At 39.8% G+C, this 17,816-nt stretch overlaps 1 protein-coding gene across 2 annotated transcripts in view; it reads right to left on the reverse strand.

The window, feature by feature from the left end:
- The window catches only part of SCHIP1 (schwannomin interacting protein 1), a 196,437-nt gene extending 179,417 nt beyond the window's left edge, over window positions 1–17,020 (reverse strand). Inside the window, exon 1 of one of the 2 annotated variants that reach the window (XM_085854188.1) lies at window positions 16,805–17,020. In XM_085854188.1, the coding sequence (XP_085710314.1) occupies window positions 16,805–16,843 (39 nt within the window). In that variant the 5' untranslated portion in view covers window positions 16,844–17,020. The remainder of the gene's footprint in view (window positions 1–16,804) is intronic. The other variant, XM_085854192.1, reaches the window with a different exon arrangement.
- Window positions 17,021–17,816: the final 796 nt, after the last annotated feature.

Genomic DNA, 17,816 nt, shown 5'->3' on the forward strand with positions numbered 1-17,816 from the left:
CTCTCTCTCTCTCTCTCTCTCTCTCTCTCTCTCTCTCTCTCTCTCTCTCGAGTGCAGCCTGTGGCTGCTGGTTGCATCTTGGTTGAGACGCAGCTCTGCCACTGATGCAGTGTCCCCTTACCAGTACACTAGTACTCATTTTGCCGACCTCTGAAGGATGACAGGCTGAGTCAACCTTCTGGTGTATTAATTCAGCGGCCCAACGGGGCTTGAACTCAGGACCCTACGATCTCAAACCACCACCCTGACCACTAAGCCAACACCAGCCTTTTGATAGATAGGATAGTTACAGATGACATGGACTGAACTTGTACATGAGAGAAAGCAGACTTACAGTAGGCTTGTTATTGAAAAAGAAATAGCTACTGCTGATATCAACATATCTGTTCACACTATTCAGAATTACCATCAAGCAAATAACTATGAGAACTAGGACACTCAGTTGAGCGCATACCTCCACCACACAATGCCTGATCCACGAGAACATATCAGGCCCATTACATTTTTAAACTAGACGGGGAGCACTCGGTAGAGTGCACAACCTCCGCCGCCAATACTGCTGGGTCACTTATGTGAACCTGATATCCTATTCATTGTTCATCAGACTCTACTGAACCACGATTGAATAAACTAAACTAGATCGACTCGCATGTAGAAATGCCCAAAAAAAGAATCGAAATTTTTTTTGAAAAAAAAAGTTGCTAAATTTGTTTTTTTTTCTCGAACAATTTTTTTTGGGGGTTGGAAATCACTTAAAACATGTAGAAATGCAAAAAAAAAAAATAAAAAAAAATCAAATATTTTTCAAATAAAGTCGAAATTTTTTTGAAAAAAAGTTGCAAAATTTCCTATTTTTTTTTTGGACCAAGTCCAAAATCGAATGCCATGATCCTTGGAGCATACCTAATCCACCCACCAAGTTTCATCGAAATCCGTCCAGGAGTTTTTTCCGTAATACTGTTCACAAACAAACATACAAGAACTCTCAATGGTGAAGAATCATTTTAAAAATTCAATAATTATCATATCCAGATCCGGATCCGGATCTTCACCAAAATTGAATCAATTCGTCCTTGTTACACACCTAAAATGTCCACCAAGTTTCATCCGAATCCGTTCGCAACTTTTTGAGATATCGTGCTGTATATCGGTTTCATCCGAATTCTCAACGGTAAAGAATCACTCAAAAAATTCGAGTAGTCGGATCCGGATCCAGATCTTCACCAGAATCTAAGGAGTTCATCATTGTCACACTCCCAACCTGTCCACAAAATTTCATCCGGATCCATCTTCAACTTTTTGAGATATCCTGCACTCAAACAAACAAACAAACAGACAAACAAAGAAGCAGTCAGAGACTGGTACTTACGAAATAGTCAACTTGACCTCTGACCGTGTCTAATAAAAGCTGTCTCTGGAGAAGGTAGCGACGCAAACCAGAAGTTTCTTCGATGATTCTGTACCAAACCATCAAAAATCTAATTTTTGGATGTTTGACCTCACTTTGACCTTTGACCGATTTTGACCAAAATCTAATCAGCACTAGCCATCATGCTCCTGAATCACGTGGTGTAATTTGACATTGGAAGCTTCTTCCGTTCTCGAGTTATCGTGCCTACAAACAAACACACAAACACACACACACACACACACACACACACACACACACACACACACACACACACACACACACACACACACACACACACACACACACACACACAAACAGAGGACGGAAGTCATCAATATACTTCCGAAATCTTTAGATTTCCCAAGTAACAAACAGACCAACAGACAGAAAGGGGGTGAAAACATCACCTCCTTCACCTTCGGTGGAGTAGGTAATAAACATTTACCAATCAATTTTGCTCACTATTCATTTTTCAAATGGAGGTCATTGCATTTTTCATTGGTTTGTCAAACAGTACAGAGTGGTGAACATGACGAGGCTGCTCGCAATGTGGATGGGTTGCTGTATAATGAGGAATCTTGTCACGATGCTACATGTCCACTGCCCGCTCGGTTTCGGTGAGCACCATTCTTCGGATCACGCTCAAAGTCTTTAAAAAACAATTTAAAAATTCAAAAATCAATCACAATTGCCTCTATTCATCGTGGTAAAGGTCATGCTCAAATTAAAATGTCATGATGTCAATCTCATTATAGTTCATCTTAACTTTATAGTTCATGTTGGATTGAATTGTAATAAAAATGACCAGATGGGTGTTCCATCCATCCATCCATCGATTGAGACCATATTCTGTACAGAGCGTCGGTGCTGCCGAAGCAGTCTCCTGGGCTATTTGGGGACAATCCTGGATGGGTCACCACTCCGATGCAGGATACTCGAATGGCTCAATCATCCCAGCAAGCTGGCACTCATTTTGCCGACCTCGGAAGGATGACAGGCTGAGTCAACCCCACCTTGTATTAATTCAACAGCCATGCAGGATTTGACCTCAACACCCTAGGATCCCAAGCCTGCCACCCTTACCATTTAGCGCACACCAGGCAAGATGAATAGTGATGTTAATTAATTGCTTCAATTGAGTATGACGAGGTAAAATCTGAAAAAAAAATTCAGCCATTTTTACATACTCTACTTGATCCCTTAAACAACTTCCTTGATGATAATTGATAAGGATGCAAATATTGTTGGTAAAAGCAAAATCACCAATGATCTAACCATCCAACGTTACCAGATGTCCTTGTTACTCATGGGAAAAGAAATAGAAATTTATTGATGATACAGGACAGCTGAGTCTGAAGTTTCAATAACAGGATGATGTTGATCAGAAAACGAAGCCAGAGATTCTGTCCATTTTGACATTACTTTCATTACCGGTACGAACCCTTATCGGTGGGCACAAGTCCAGCTTTTGTTCCTCTTTCAATTCCAATTAGATTTTTGCAATTTCAAAATCTTTTTTCATTTGACTCTTCATCCAAACACTTTGTGAAATGACCTCAGGTTTGCCTCGGTCAGGTTCACCTTCGATTTTGAGTAAGCAAGCTTATTGAGAGCAACCGCTTTGGCAGAGGACTCCCTGCACCGGGGTTTAGACGGATCGGATAGTTACAGTCGAGATGGACTGAACTTGTCCATGAGAGAAGGCAGACTTACAGTCGGCTTGTTATTGAAAAACAGGCAGCTACTGCTGATATCGACATATCTGTTCAGACTATTCAGGATTACCATCCAGCAAATAACTATCGAAATAGACAAGAGTCTACCCTGTAATGGAGCAGGCAGAACACTCGGCTTAATGTCCATCCGAGGGACGGCACACACTTTGATGAATGACAGGTTTTTTTTACCAAGGTCGGAATTCCAACCCCGACTAGAGAGCTTCGAGGTGTGTGTGTGTGTGTACCTCTAGGCAATCCTGCCAGCACACCTCTGCACACATCATGGTGGACTAATATAGATACGTGAAAATGAGTTTGTTGTTTAATTAATGGGTCGAAATCGTTTGGCGTAATCAGGGATCATTGAAAAGAAGGTATTTATATCATAAGAAGATGAGATTAAGTTTGGTGACTTATTTAGGACAAGACAAATGTGTTATTTTTACCTCCACCCCTGAAGGTAGATGTGGGTTATGTATTCACCCATGCTTGTTTGTTTGTTTGTTTGTGAGCAGGATATCTAAAAAAAAAAAGTTATGCACGGATTCGGACAAAACTTGCTGGACAGGTTGGGCGTATCACAAGGACGGATTGATTGGATTTTGGTGAAAATCCAGATACGGATCCAAGAATTTTCGAAGTAATTTTTCACCATTGAGAGACGGGGCCGAAATGATATACAGAATGATATTTCAAAAAGTTGTGGATGAGTTCTGACAAAACTTGGTGTCTGAGATTGTTAGGAGACAAGAACAAGCCAAATCGATTTTGTTTCAGGTCCGGATTCAGATCGAGCCTTTGAGTGGGATACAAAATGTAAACTGTTCAGCCTCATGGAGGTATGCGCTTCACCGAGTACAGTTCAAGTTGTGCATGAGCTTCCTTATACAGAATACGACCATGGAAATGGCATCCATCAGATGCATCCTTCACAGTGAACAATTGAACAATCGGTTTGATGTCATAAAGGATAAGCTTAACTGCAAACATAGAAGAAAAAAAAGGGGGAACTTACGTGCACTCCAACCTCAAACGACCATTTCTAACATATCACTCAGGTGCAAGTTCTCAAAACACCGATCGCACAAAATATCCCAAGCCTCGACAGGTGCCCCTGAACCTCACGACGGTGTGGTGATTTACAACATCTATTCCACTGCTGTGATCAATCAAACAGTGACAGCACAGCCATGCAAGAACTTTTACTTGTCACAAATGCGGCAAGCCATCCATTTGCCTGCATCACCCTAGACCTTACTGGATCTATATCTTGAATCACGTGAAATACATCAGGTATGTACTTCGAGACAGACAGGTATCGCTCTAAACCGCCTTGGTCGAGTTCTTACACGACTCGGCTCTGGAATGCTTTCAGCAAATTTCTCCGATGTCGCCGATGGCAAGCGATCTGAAAGGGGCGCAAGGTTTGCACGGGACAACTGAACCGGCTAACGATCCATACAAGAGTTGCTGAGATAACTGCGTGGATTAATTATGTTTGTTCCACCGTGCAATTACCGCAAGATTGTATTTGCCTGGAAAGGACGGCGTTGAATCTGCTTCCGATTGTTCTGTATCAGCAGAACAATCAGAATACGTTGAAATATTCCACGGTGGACATGCTTGTAAACACATGTGAAACTGGTTTGCAACACTGAATTTAAAGTTACATGAAATCATTTCTAAAGAGAAGGGCACTCGGTAGAGCGCATACCTTCGCCAGGCTGATTAGTTTATGTTTTGTATGCCACTGATGACAGGCTCGATCTGGATTCGCACCTGAACTGAAATTTAATCCGCTTGTTCTTGTCACCGAACCAACTCATCCACCAAAGTTTGTTCGAATCCATCCATAAATTTTTGAGATATCCTGCTAGATGTCGTTTTTGGACCTATCTTGCAATGGTGAAAAATTTCTTTAAAAGTCATCACAACCAGATTCGGATCTTCAGCAAAATCTAAAAAGTTCATCCGTGTCACACACCCAACCTCTCCAGCAAATTTCGTCCAAATCCGTCCACAACTTTTTGAGATATCCATTCATACTCTGTGCAGAGCGTGGGTGCTGCCACAGCAGTCTCCTTGGCTATTGGACATCCTGGGCGGGTCGCCACTCCGACACAGTATACCAGCATGCTGGCACTCATTTTGCCGACCTCGGAAGGATGACAGGCAGAGTCAACCCCACCTGGTATTAATTCAACAGCCAAGTGGGATTTGAACTCAGGATCCTACGATCCCAAGCCCACCACCCCAACCATTAGGAATCGGATGAAAATTGACAATTTTAGAAATTCGGCCCATGTTGACCTTTTGGCAGACGTGGACCTCCAAAATAATTGGCTGGTTGAATTTATTGACCTGAAATATAAAACCTCTTCAAATTTCAAGTCAATCGGATGAAAATTGAAGATTTCAGAAATATCACCTAACTTGTTGACCTTTTGATCTTTTGAACTCAAAAACAAGATGCTTCTTCCTTACGACAACCTCTATCACCTGCTGAAGTTTTGTGAAGATCAGTATAAAATTGTGACCTGTAGGTGACAAACGGACAAACGGACAGACAAACAGACAGAAAAACAAAATGGACTCACCAATATACTTGTAAAATCTTCGATTTAGCAAGTAACAAACAAACAAACAAACAAACAGAAAGGGGTCAAAACATAACCTCCTTCACCTTTGGTGGCTGATCATATATGTGTGTGTGTGTGTGTGTGTGTGTGTGTGTGTGTGTGTGTGTGTGTGTGTGCGTGACACGTGCTAGATATCCTTCAAGCTTTTCGGGAGGTGGTACTGTGATGTCCTTCTCACCTGCAAAGCAGACAAAATAACAGGCTCATCCGCTCGTACAAAGAACATGAATGTTCCAAGATGTATTCGAAGCAACAGTGCGGAGGGTGAAAAAGATTCACACGCACTCACATGGATTTGAAGCTTTCCAGAAAGGTATTTATCAGGACAGCGGCCATCTTGGATTTGACCTCTCACTGTCCCCTCAGAGGTCAAATCTGACTTCCCTCCACATCCGAAAATAAGCATTATGGTATGACCTAACTATGCAAGAAATGTCTTGATTTTCTCATAAAATGCACAATTTGTTAAAATGTGAGAGCTTATCCACTGTACTCGGACCGACATTCCAACGAGTAACCATTCCCATGTTTTCGCTTCGTGGCTCACACTCCTTCGGGCCTGTGGCAGCACATCACACGAACATAATCCAATCAAATTTCTGCATTCTTGCTACACAATCGCCAAAAATTAAAATAGATGGAGGAGAAGAATCCAAAAACACGGTTTCCATGGAGATAAACCTGTTAACGACATGTATTTCGCCATTGTGCCTGGTGTTGGCTAAATGGTTCGGGTGGCAGGCTTCGGATCCTCGGGTCCTGAGGTCGAATCCTGGGAGTCGTTGAATTAATACCAGGTGGGGTTGACTCAGCTTGTCATCCTTCCGAGGTCGGCAAAATGAGTTCCACCTTGCTGGGATGATTGAGTCATTCGAGTATCCTGTGTTGGAGTGGTGGCGTGTCCAGGATTGTGCCCACTAGCCCAGGAGACTACTTTGGCAGCACTGATGCTCTGCACAGAGTGTGATCCTGATGGAATGGATGGATTTCACCATCATGTTCATACACGGTTTCCATGGAGATAAACCCATTAATGACATAGATTTCACCATTATATTCAAATGTTGTTAATCGGCCATGAGTGGAAAACACAACTGAAGTATTCCACACTCACTCACCATCACAGGTGAAGCTTTCCACACTAGCTTAACACTGGCCAGAGAAGCGAGACAAGGTACAGTCAGAGAAAGAAGTCGCAACTGATGCAAATTTTTTTTTTATGTGGAAATCCAGTTAAAACTTGTGAAACGAAGTAGAAAGATGTTTCGTTATTTTTAAAGTTTATTTATCTTTATATTAAGCCATAAACATAAGGATCACCTCTCTTGCAGCACACCTTTTTTTCCTCCACCGTTGAAGGCTCACCTGGAAGATCATGTGTACTTACTTACAATGTAAGTTCTACAGGACAAGGACATTCTGAGACATCGGTGTACTTTGGCATGAATTACAAAGACATTAAGAGACAATGAACAACTCGACAGAGTAAATGGCATTTGAACGTAACATGAGAATCATGAGCTGTGCTTGGATGGGAATGCCATACAGGAAAACCTACTGGTCGACAATGGCCGTGTTGTGTCTGCGACTCAGGTGATTGTGCAAAGGGAAGCAATCAATACCCAATAAACAGAGGCTGATCGAAATGAATCATGCCATGGAAGCATTGGAGAAGACCAGCTCAAAATACAATGCCTGAACGTTTAATATTGGAAAGAGGGACGATATGATTAAAAAAGGAAGAGGTATAGGTGTGGTGAACTGATTGGGATTGATGGAGGGGGTAAAGGGGTTGGGGGTTGGGGGGTTGGGGGGTGAGGTGGATGAACGCTGATAGGACCGGATCATATAGTTTTACATGGGATGTGTGGGCTGCAGGATGAAGCATACCCTGCCAGGTACATATTTAACTGAGCAAGTATACTTCCAACTTGCCAGCTACATTGCTAGCTTGCCAGGTATATTGCTAGCTTACTAGGTTACTTAAATTAGGCTAGGTTACTTAAATTACCTAGGCTAGCTTACTTAAATTATTAACTTGCAATGTAAGTTCTAAGCTTGCCTTGTGTGTTTTTTATTTTCCAGGTATGTTATTAGCTTGTTCGGTATATTCAAAGTTTAACAGGTACATTCCTGGCTTGCCAGGTATATTCTTAAATTGATAGATAAGTTCTTATATTTTGAGGTGCATTCTGAGCTTGCCAGTATGTTCTTTGATTTCTCAGTATGTTCTTTGCTTGCCAGGTACATTCTTAGCTTGCTCGGTATGTTCTTTGCTTGCCAGGTACATTCTTAGCTTGCCAATATGTTCTTCGCTTGCTCGGTATGTTCTTTGCTTGCCAGGTACATTCTTAGCTTGCCAGCTATGTTCTTCGCTTGCTCAGTATGTTCTTTGCTTGCTGGGTATGTTCTTTGCTTGCTCGGTATGTTATTTGCTTGCTTGGTATGTTCTTTGCTTACTCGGTATGTTCTTCGCTTGCTCGGTATGTTCTTTGCTTGCTCGGTATGTTCTTTGCTTGCTCGGTATGATCTTTGCTTGCCAGCTACATTCTTCGCTTGCCAGGTATGTTCTTCGCTTTCTCGGTATGTTCTTTGCTTGCCAGGTACATTCTTTGCTTGCCAGGTATGTTCTTTGCTTGCCAGCTACATTCTTAGCTTGCCAGGTATGTTCTTCGCTTGCTAGGTATGTTCTTTGCTTGCCAGCTACATTCTTAGCTTGCTCGGTATGTTCTTTGCTTGCCAGGTACATTCTTAGCTTGCCAGGTATGTTCTTTGCTTGCTCGGTATGTTCTTCCATTGCTCAGTATGTTCTTTGCTTGCCAGGTACATTCATTGCTTGCCAGCTTTGTTCTTCGCTTGCTCGGTATGTTCTTTGCTTGCCAGGTACATTCTTAGCTTGCCAGCTATGTTCTTTGCTTGCCAGGTACATTCTTAGCTTGCCAGGTATGTTCTTTGCTTGCTCGGTATGTTCTTCCATTGCTCAGTATGTTCTTTGCTTGCCAGGTACATTCTTAGCTTGCCAGCTATGTTCTTCGATTGCTCAGTATGTTCTTTGCTTGCCAGGTACATTCTTAGCTTGCCAGCTATGTTCTTTGCTTACTCGGTATGTTCTTCGCTTGCTCGGTATGTTCTTTGCTTGCTCGGTATGTTCTTTGCTTGCTCGGTATGTTCTTTGCTTGCCAGCTACATTCTTAGCTTGCCAGGTATGTTCTTCGCTTGCTAGATATGTTCTTTGCTTGCCAGGTACATTCTTAGCTTGCCAGCTATGTTCTTCACTTGCTCGGTATGTTCTTTGCTTGCTAGGTATGTTCTTTGCTTGCCAGGTACATTCTTAGCTTGCCAGGTATGTTCTTTGCTTGCCAGGTATGTTCTTCGCTTGCCAGGTATGTTCTTCACTTGCTTGGTATGTTCTTTGCTTGCCAGGTATGTTCTTTGCTTGCCAGGTATGTTCTTTGCTTGCTAGGTATGTTCTTTGGTTGCTAGGTATGCTCTTTGGTTGCTAGGTATGTTCTTTGGTTGCTAGGTATGTTCTTTGCTTGCTAGGTATGTTCTTTGCTTGCCAGGTATGTTCTTTGCTTGGCAGGTATGTTCTTCACTTGCTAGGTATGTTCTTTGCTTGGCAGGTATGTTCTTCGCTTGCTAGGTATGTTCTTTGCTTGCCAGGTATGTTCTTCACTTGCTAGGTATGTTCTTTGCTTGCCAGGTATGTTCTTCACTTGCTAGGTATGTTCTTTGCTTGCCAGGTATGTTCTTTGCTTGCTAGGTATGTTCTTTGCTTGCTCGGTATGTTCTTTGCTTGCCAGGTATGTTCTTTGCTTGCCAGGTATGTTCTTTGCTTGCTAGGTATGTTCTTTGGTTGCTAGGTATGCTCTTTGGTTGCTAGGTATGTTCTTTGGTTGCTAGGTATGTTCTTTGCTTGCCAGGTATGTTCTTTGCTTGCCAGGTATGTTCTCTGCTTGCCAGGTATGTTCTTTGCTTGCCAGGTATGTTCTTTGCTTGCTAGGTATGTTCTTTGGTTGCAAGGTACATTTTTAGCTGGTCAGAGTGCTTACAGGAATGGAATGTTATCCCTGGCAGTGGAAACACACATTGCCATCAGATGTAATTAAAGGAGCATGCTGAGAGGGATGTACGCTGAAGGCACATTACCCTGCATTCATTATGTGGCCTATGGTTTTTAATTACCTCGTGCAAACACTCAAGCCTGGATGGATCAGTCCATCAAACGGTGCCTCCCTCACCAGGCAATGGGGAAGCAGCAGTAAAGGAATCCATCAGATAACTCCAGGACGAAAAAGGTTCTTCCAAAGCAAACTTTGGCAACTATTTTGGAAGGTGCCTCCAGCATGGCCACTCCCTTGATCGATGTGACTTGAGCCAAATATACATTCTGTTTGCCTTTTTCATCATTTAGCAGAACTTTTACCTCCAATGGTGACCTTGGAGCCTTTCGATGAGTAGATATGAGTGTACTTTTACATTAATTACATGGACATTAGTAAATATGAGTTTACTTTTACATTAATTAAAAGGACATTCGTAGATATGAATGTACTTTTACATGAATTACATAGGCATTGGGAGATATGAGTATATGTTTAGATTAATTACAAAGACATTAGTAGATATGAATGTACTTTTACATTAATTACAAAGACATTAGTAGATATAAGTGTACTTTTACGTTAAATACATGGACATTATGAGATATGAGTGTACTTTTACATTAATTACATGGACATTATGAGACATCAGTGTACTTTTACATTAATTACATGGACATTATGAGATATGAGTGTACTTTACATTAATTACATAGACATTAGCAGACATGAGTGTACGTTTAGATTAATTACTTGGACATTAGGAAATATGAGTGTACTCTTCCATTAATTACATGGACATTAGCAAATATGAGTATACTTTTACATTAATTACAAGGACATTAGGAGAGATGAGTGTACTTTTACATTATTTACATGGATATACAGAGATATGAGTATACTTCTACATTAATTACATGGATATACGGAGATATGAGTGTACTTTAACATTTATTACATGAAAATTAGGAGATATGAGTGCACTTTTTCATGAATTACATGGACATTAGGAGATATGACTGCACATTTACATTAATTACATGGACATTAGGAAATATGAGTGTACTTTCACATTGATTACATGGAAATTAGGAGATATGAGTGCACTTTTTAATTAATTACATGGACATGAGGAACTATGAGTGCACTTTTACATTAATTACATGGACATTTGGAGATATGAGTGTACTCTCACATTAATTATATGGACATTTGGAGATATGAGTGTACATTTACATTAATTACATGGACATTAGGAAATATGAGTGTACTTTTACATTAATTACATGGACATTTGGATATATGAGTGTACTTTTACATTAATTACATGGACATTTGGATATATGAGTGTACTTTTACATTAATTACATGGATATTTGGAGATATGAGTGTACATTTACATTAATTACATAGACATTAGGAGATACGAGTGCACTTTTTCATTAATTACTTGGACATTAGGAGACATGAGTGTACTTTTACATGAATTACATGGACATTTGGAGATATGAGTGTACTTTTACATTAATTACATGAACATTAGGAGATATGAGTGTATTTTTACATTTATTACATGGACATTCGGAAATATGAGTGTACTCTTACATTAATTACATGGACATTAGCAAATATGAGTATACTTTTACATTAATTACAAGGACATAAGGACATATGAGTGTACTTTTGCATTAATTACATGGACATTCGGAGATATCAGTGTCCTTTTATATTAATTACATGGATATTTGGAGATATGAGTGTACATTTACATTAATTACATGGACATTTGGAGATATGCGTGCACGTTTACATTCATTACATGGAAATTAGGAGATATGAGTGCACTTTTTCATTAATTACATGGACATTAGGAGATATGAGTGCACTTTTACATTGATGATATGGACATTAGGAGATATCAGTGTACTTTTACATTAATTACATGGACATTAGGAAATATGAGTGTACTTTTACATTAATTACATGGACATTTGGAGATATGAGTGTATGTTTACATTAATTACATGGAAATTAGGAGATACCAGTGCACTTTTTCATAAATTACATGGACATAGGAGATATGAGTGCACTTTTACATTAATTACATGGACATTTGGAGATATGAGTGTACGTTTACATTAATTACATTGACATTAGGAGATATGAGTGCACTTTTACATTAATTACATGAACATTTGGAGATATGTGTGTACATTTACATTAATTACATGGAAATTAGGAGATACCAGTGCACTTTTTCATTAATTACATGGACAATAGGAGATATGAGTGTACTTTTACATTAATTACATGGACATTTGGAGATATGAGTGTACGTTTACATTAATTACATGGACATTAGGAGATATGAGTGCACTTTTACATTAATTACATGGACATTAGGAAATATGAGTGTACTTTTACATTAATTATATGGACATTAGGAAATATGAGTGTACGTTTACATTAATTACATGGACATTAGGAAATATGAGTGTACTTTTACATTAATTACATGGACATTTGGAGATATTAGTGTACTTTTACATTAATTACGTGGACATTGGGAGATATTAGTGTACTTTTACATTAATTGCATGGATATTAGGAGATATGAGTGCACTTTTTAATTAATTACATGGACATGAGGAGAAATGAGTGCACTTTTACATTAATTACATGGACATTAGGAACTATGAGTGTACTTTTACATTAATTACATGGACATTTGGAGATATGAGTGTACTCTTACATTAATTACATGGATATTTGGAAATATGAGTGTACGTTTAAATTAATTACATGGACATTAGGAAATATGAGTGTACTTTTACATTAATTACATGGACATTAGGAAATATGAGTGTACTTTTACATTAATTATATGGACATTAGGAAATATGAGTGTACGTTTACATTCATTACATGGACATTAAGAAATATGAGTGCACGTTTACATTAATTACATGGACATTAGGAGATATGAGTGCACTTTTACATTAATTACATGGACATTAGGAGATATTAGTTTACTTTTACATTAATTATGTGGACATTGGGAGATATTAGTGTACTTTTACATTAATTGCATGGATATTAGGAGATTATGAGTGCATTTTGCATTAATTAGATGGACATTAGAAGATATGTGTGTACGTTTACATTAATTAGATGGACATTTGGAGATATGAGTGTAGGTTTACTTTAATTACATGGACATGAGGAGATATGAGTGCACTTTTACATTAATTAGATGGACATTAGAAGATATGCGTGTACGTTTACATTAATTACATGGACCTTAGGAGATATTAATTTCCTATTGCATTAATTATATGGACATTAGGAGAAATGAGTGCACTTTTACATTAATTACATGTACATTAGGAGATATGAGTGTACTTTTACATTAATTACAAGGACAGTCATAGATCATGAACAAACATCTCATGTATAAACTAGAATGGCACTCATCTACCTTTGCCAGAATGAACATTTTACGTTTGTATCCTACTAATAGGCCGGATATAGATTTGGATCTGAAGCAAAATTTAATCAGCTTGTACTTGTCACCTACCAACTCATCCACCAAGTTTTGTCATCACTCATCTACAGCTTTTTGAAGTATCCTTTGCGAAATTGTTTTTGGCCCCATACCATCTGTCCATTGCGAAGAATCACTTTCAATGTTAACAAAAATGCGTATCCGTATTTGGCTTCAGATATTCACCAAAATCGAATCAATTCTTCCTTGTCACACTCCCAAGTTGTTCACTAAGTTTTGCCAAATCCGTCCATAACTTTTTGAGATATCGTGTTATATATCACTTTAGCCCGACCTCTGAATGGTAAAGAATCACTTAAAAAAATTCTTTGATCTGGATCCGGATTTGGATCTTCACCAAAATCAAATCATTTCTTCCTCATTACACCCATCATGTCTCCCAAGTTTCGTCCGAATCGGTCCACAACTTTTTGAGATATCCTGTTCACACAGACAAACACACAGTACAGATGGGTGAAAACATATAACCTCCTTCCACCTTCGGTGATGAAAGTAAACAGAGCTGTGTCTGCACGTACTATGTCTGTATGTCGGATAACTACTCCGAGACACTTGGGCTGATCAACACCAAAATTTCAGGGTATACTCAGGGGCTGCCGACTTCGGTTTTCCACAAAATATTTATGAAAACATTAATATTTCAAATATTTTTGTTTTACATTTTTTCGGATTTTTCATTGGTGTTATTTGAGTTTTACCCTCGCCAGAAGAGAGAGTATTGCATTTGGGTCTGGGCCGTCTTAAGGCATGGGCACACTGGTCAGTTGCCTCGGGGCCCCATGATTCTAGGGGCCCCTTGCTGCCTAATTGGTGTGAGGTTGTGTGTTGATGTTTGCATGGAAAATGACATCCTGAAGACGATTGAATTCAAACGAATTATAAATCAATTCTCTGCAAAGAAATTTCACAAACGTTTGTGTTGATTAATAATAAATAATTCATACTGTACCATCTCCATCTGTATGGTCTACCAATTAATTATCATTTATATGTTGAAATGCTTGTGTTTTTCAAGACATGTTATATTGTTCAAAAGGTTGTGTTGATTAATCCTCACTTTGCAGGATGTTTTTTTTAATGTTTAAACATCGATTTTGTTGAAAGTACCAATAAATCTGTCGGCTTCATTTTATTGACCGTTTACATTTTTATTCCCATGGGTGGGTGGGAAGGGGCCCTAGTGCATTGCTTAGCCCAGGGCCTCCAATGCTGTTAAGACGGCCCTGATTTGGGTCCGTTTGTTTGTTTGTCCGCACAGAACTTTTTTCTTTTTTTCCGCAACTGCTTATCAGATTGAGACGAAATTTTTATAATAGCAGCGACTACTCAAGTAGAATGTTTCATTGATAATGATGATGTCATAGGTGATGTGGTGTGATAGCCATGTTGAAAAAACGGAAATAACGTTGGACTTTTGTATCTCTGAAACCGCAACAAGGAAGAAAATTAAACTTAGCACAGGGCAAGTACTCATGGGGAATGAGTGTGATTTTTTTATGATGTCATAGTTGCCTTCATTATGACATCATAATCACATGTGTAGAATGCTTCATCTGATCAGTATGAAAAATTTTGAGAGTCATCTCGGGATAAAATGATCCACAGAAAAAATGAATGACGTCATTGGTTACGTGATTCGGCAGCTATATTGTTTTTTTTTTTAACCTTCAATAATCGTCTTCTCTGAAGTGGCTGAACAGATTGAGATGAAACCTTAAACATATGACCATCTATTCAAGAGGAACAAAAGGTTCACACATATGACATCATAGGTCACATGGTTTGGCAGCCATATTGTATTTACCATAAAACCAACAAAAATCTTCTTCTCCAGAAAGGCTGGACAGATCAAAGGGAAACTTCACACAAATATTCCCCAAGCCTTGGGGATACCATGGTATTCATGAATATTTGAAAAGTCACATGGTCTGGCAGCCACATTGGATTGAGCGAAAAATATTTTAAAATTATTTCTCTTGAACTGCTTAATGAATCGATGTGAAACTTCAAAATTATGATCTAGTAGTGATGGGGAATACATGTTCTAAATTTCAACCTGATTAGACATGTGGTCTGGCAGTCAGAATTATTCATTTTTTTTATCTGGGTTCTTTTTTTCATTTTTTTTTTCATTACGGCTCACTTGGCTGTGCCTGGATGGATTTGAGGGTAGAGGAGCAGCAGCTGAAATGTGAATCTTATCCAGGTTCCTCCTGATAACTTAATATTTGCTTTCTGCATGTTCGGGTTCCTTCTGATTACTCGAGTGCAGGAATGTACCTATTTGGTCTTCCATTTGATTTGAATTTAATTTAATTTTAATCCCACGCTAAATTCAACTGATTAATAAAAAATGTCATGGGTGAGGGTCAAGTGTCCGATCAAAATGGGGTCGCATCAAAGCGGGACATCGTGGTGCCCGGTCATCACTGCCAGCAGTTATAAAGTGGTAGTTATTGTTACGTCTTATTAATTATGTAACACACCAGTACACAAACACCACACAAAATACCCCACACAAAACAAGTCCTGATGAGGGTCTGCAATCTCTGATTGGTCTTTTTCTTGTTTTTCCATTGCGTCAAGCCATTGGGCCAAGAAGGGCCCTTGTGCCCAGAGAGTGGATGTACCACCTTGTAGTAGATATAGATGGGGTTCAAACCCGGGTTCCCCAGGAGGGTTCTGAAAGAAACACCAACCAGTCAACCCACTGGATGTTCTTAAAACAGATTTATTGAATAATTTATATACATTCTCCTTTAATGAGCTTTAACCCATTAAAGGAGTAACATTTCCTTCTTTTTGCTCCTTATCTTCAGATATTGAATTCATGATCGACCATCGTCCGATATTTATCTTCAGCTTTATACACAAGTCATACCTGCACGGAATATTTCTGAAGGGTGAATAAATGACATTTTTAAGATGACGATCACCCAATTTAGCTTTCTGTCCTTGCGATGACGTACATTTTCACATTCGCGATCCAATGACATCACCATAGAACGGATCCGCTGAGTCTTGAGTCACATCAATAGGACGTGTGGTCGTGCTTCGCAGGACCTGGACGATCCGAATCGCTTGGACATGAAGATCTCGCTCTGTGGTCTAAATGTGCTAAAACTGACCTGATTGCTGGGGGGGGGGGGGTGTACTGAGAATGGGAATTGACACACACTATTGCAACCTTGCGCTTCGTGCTTACGTCATCAGGGCCCCAGGCACTTTTGCTCCGATGCAAACATCTTGGTTTATCGTATCTTCAGCAACAACCCCAAAACACCGGTCCCGGAGAGCCTCGGTGCAACACCTTCCGAGATGGCTCGGCTAACCCGTCCGGGCTAACCCTACCAGTCCGAGCTTCTTACCTGTTTCTCGTATTTCGCGATGTTCATGCTGAACCCCATGATAACATCTGCTCAAAATCTTTCGCCTCTCGTCCTCCTTCTCCTGTCGCTCTCCTGCGCAGCTCCTCTTCCTCTGACTCTCCTGCTCAGCTCCTTAAGCTCTCGCTCTCCGTCTCAGCTTCTTCTAATTAAGCTGTAGGAGCGGCGGGAGGCGCTTTCTGCCAGCAACCAACACCGATAGCTCCTTATAGTGTGACGAGGACGAAGTGGTGGGCGGGAGTAGATGTAGCTGGTGGTGGTGGTGGGGGTTGGTGGGTATAGCGAAACGCGGTCAGCACGCACACAATGACCAGTTTATGGAATAATTAAATAATAAGGAAATCTACTTTCCATGCCAAACATAACATTCGTCAAACGCATGTCATGGCGATTCCATCTCGAAAACCACACAATGACCCGGTTTGTGTAGACCACGAATAGTGTGACTATCTCGCTGGCATCGTGATGATGAGCATAATTCTCCATCACAAGACCAAGACCATCACGGAAAATCCATCACAAGACCAAGACCATCACAGAAAATCCATTACAAGACCAAGACCATCACAGAAAATCCATCACAAGACCAAGACCATCACAGAATATCCCTCGGAGTCTAAGGCTGAGCCAACAGATGTTTACATTAAAAACCCAGTGATTAAATAAAAGTAAGATCAATCAAATCAGAGACAAGGTGTTTGTGTGTGTGTGTGTGTGTGTGTGTGTGTGTGTGTGTGTGTGTGTGTGTGTGTGTGTGTGTGTGTGTGTATTCGTTTTTTTTCGTTTGCACTATTATATTTTGTTTTCGTGGTTTAAGTTTGTTCCTCTTTTATTTTTCCCGCCTGTGGAACCAACTTCCACATCCTCTTCAATGTCATTATTCCCTCCAGGTCTTCAAGACAGCTGTTCACCACCATCTTAGATCATCCCCAATCTAAATTCATGATCTTTTCTACCCTCATTAACCCCACCCAAATCCGTACTTCTAATTTTC

Source organism: Eptatretus burgeri, chromosome 14 (genome assembly GCF_056783735.1).
Source record: "Eptatretus burgeri isolate ZD-2024b chromosome 14, Ebu_testis_v1, whole genome shotgun sequence".
In the NCBI taxonomy this organism is placed as follows: domain Eukaryota; kingdom Metazoa; phylum Chordata; class Myxini; order Myxiniformes; family Myxinidae; genus Eptatretus; species Eptatretus burgeri.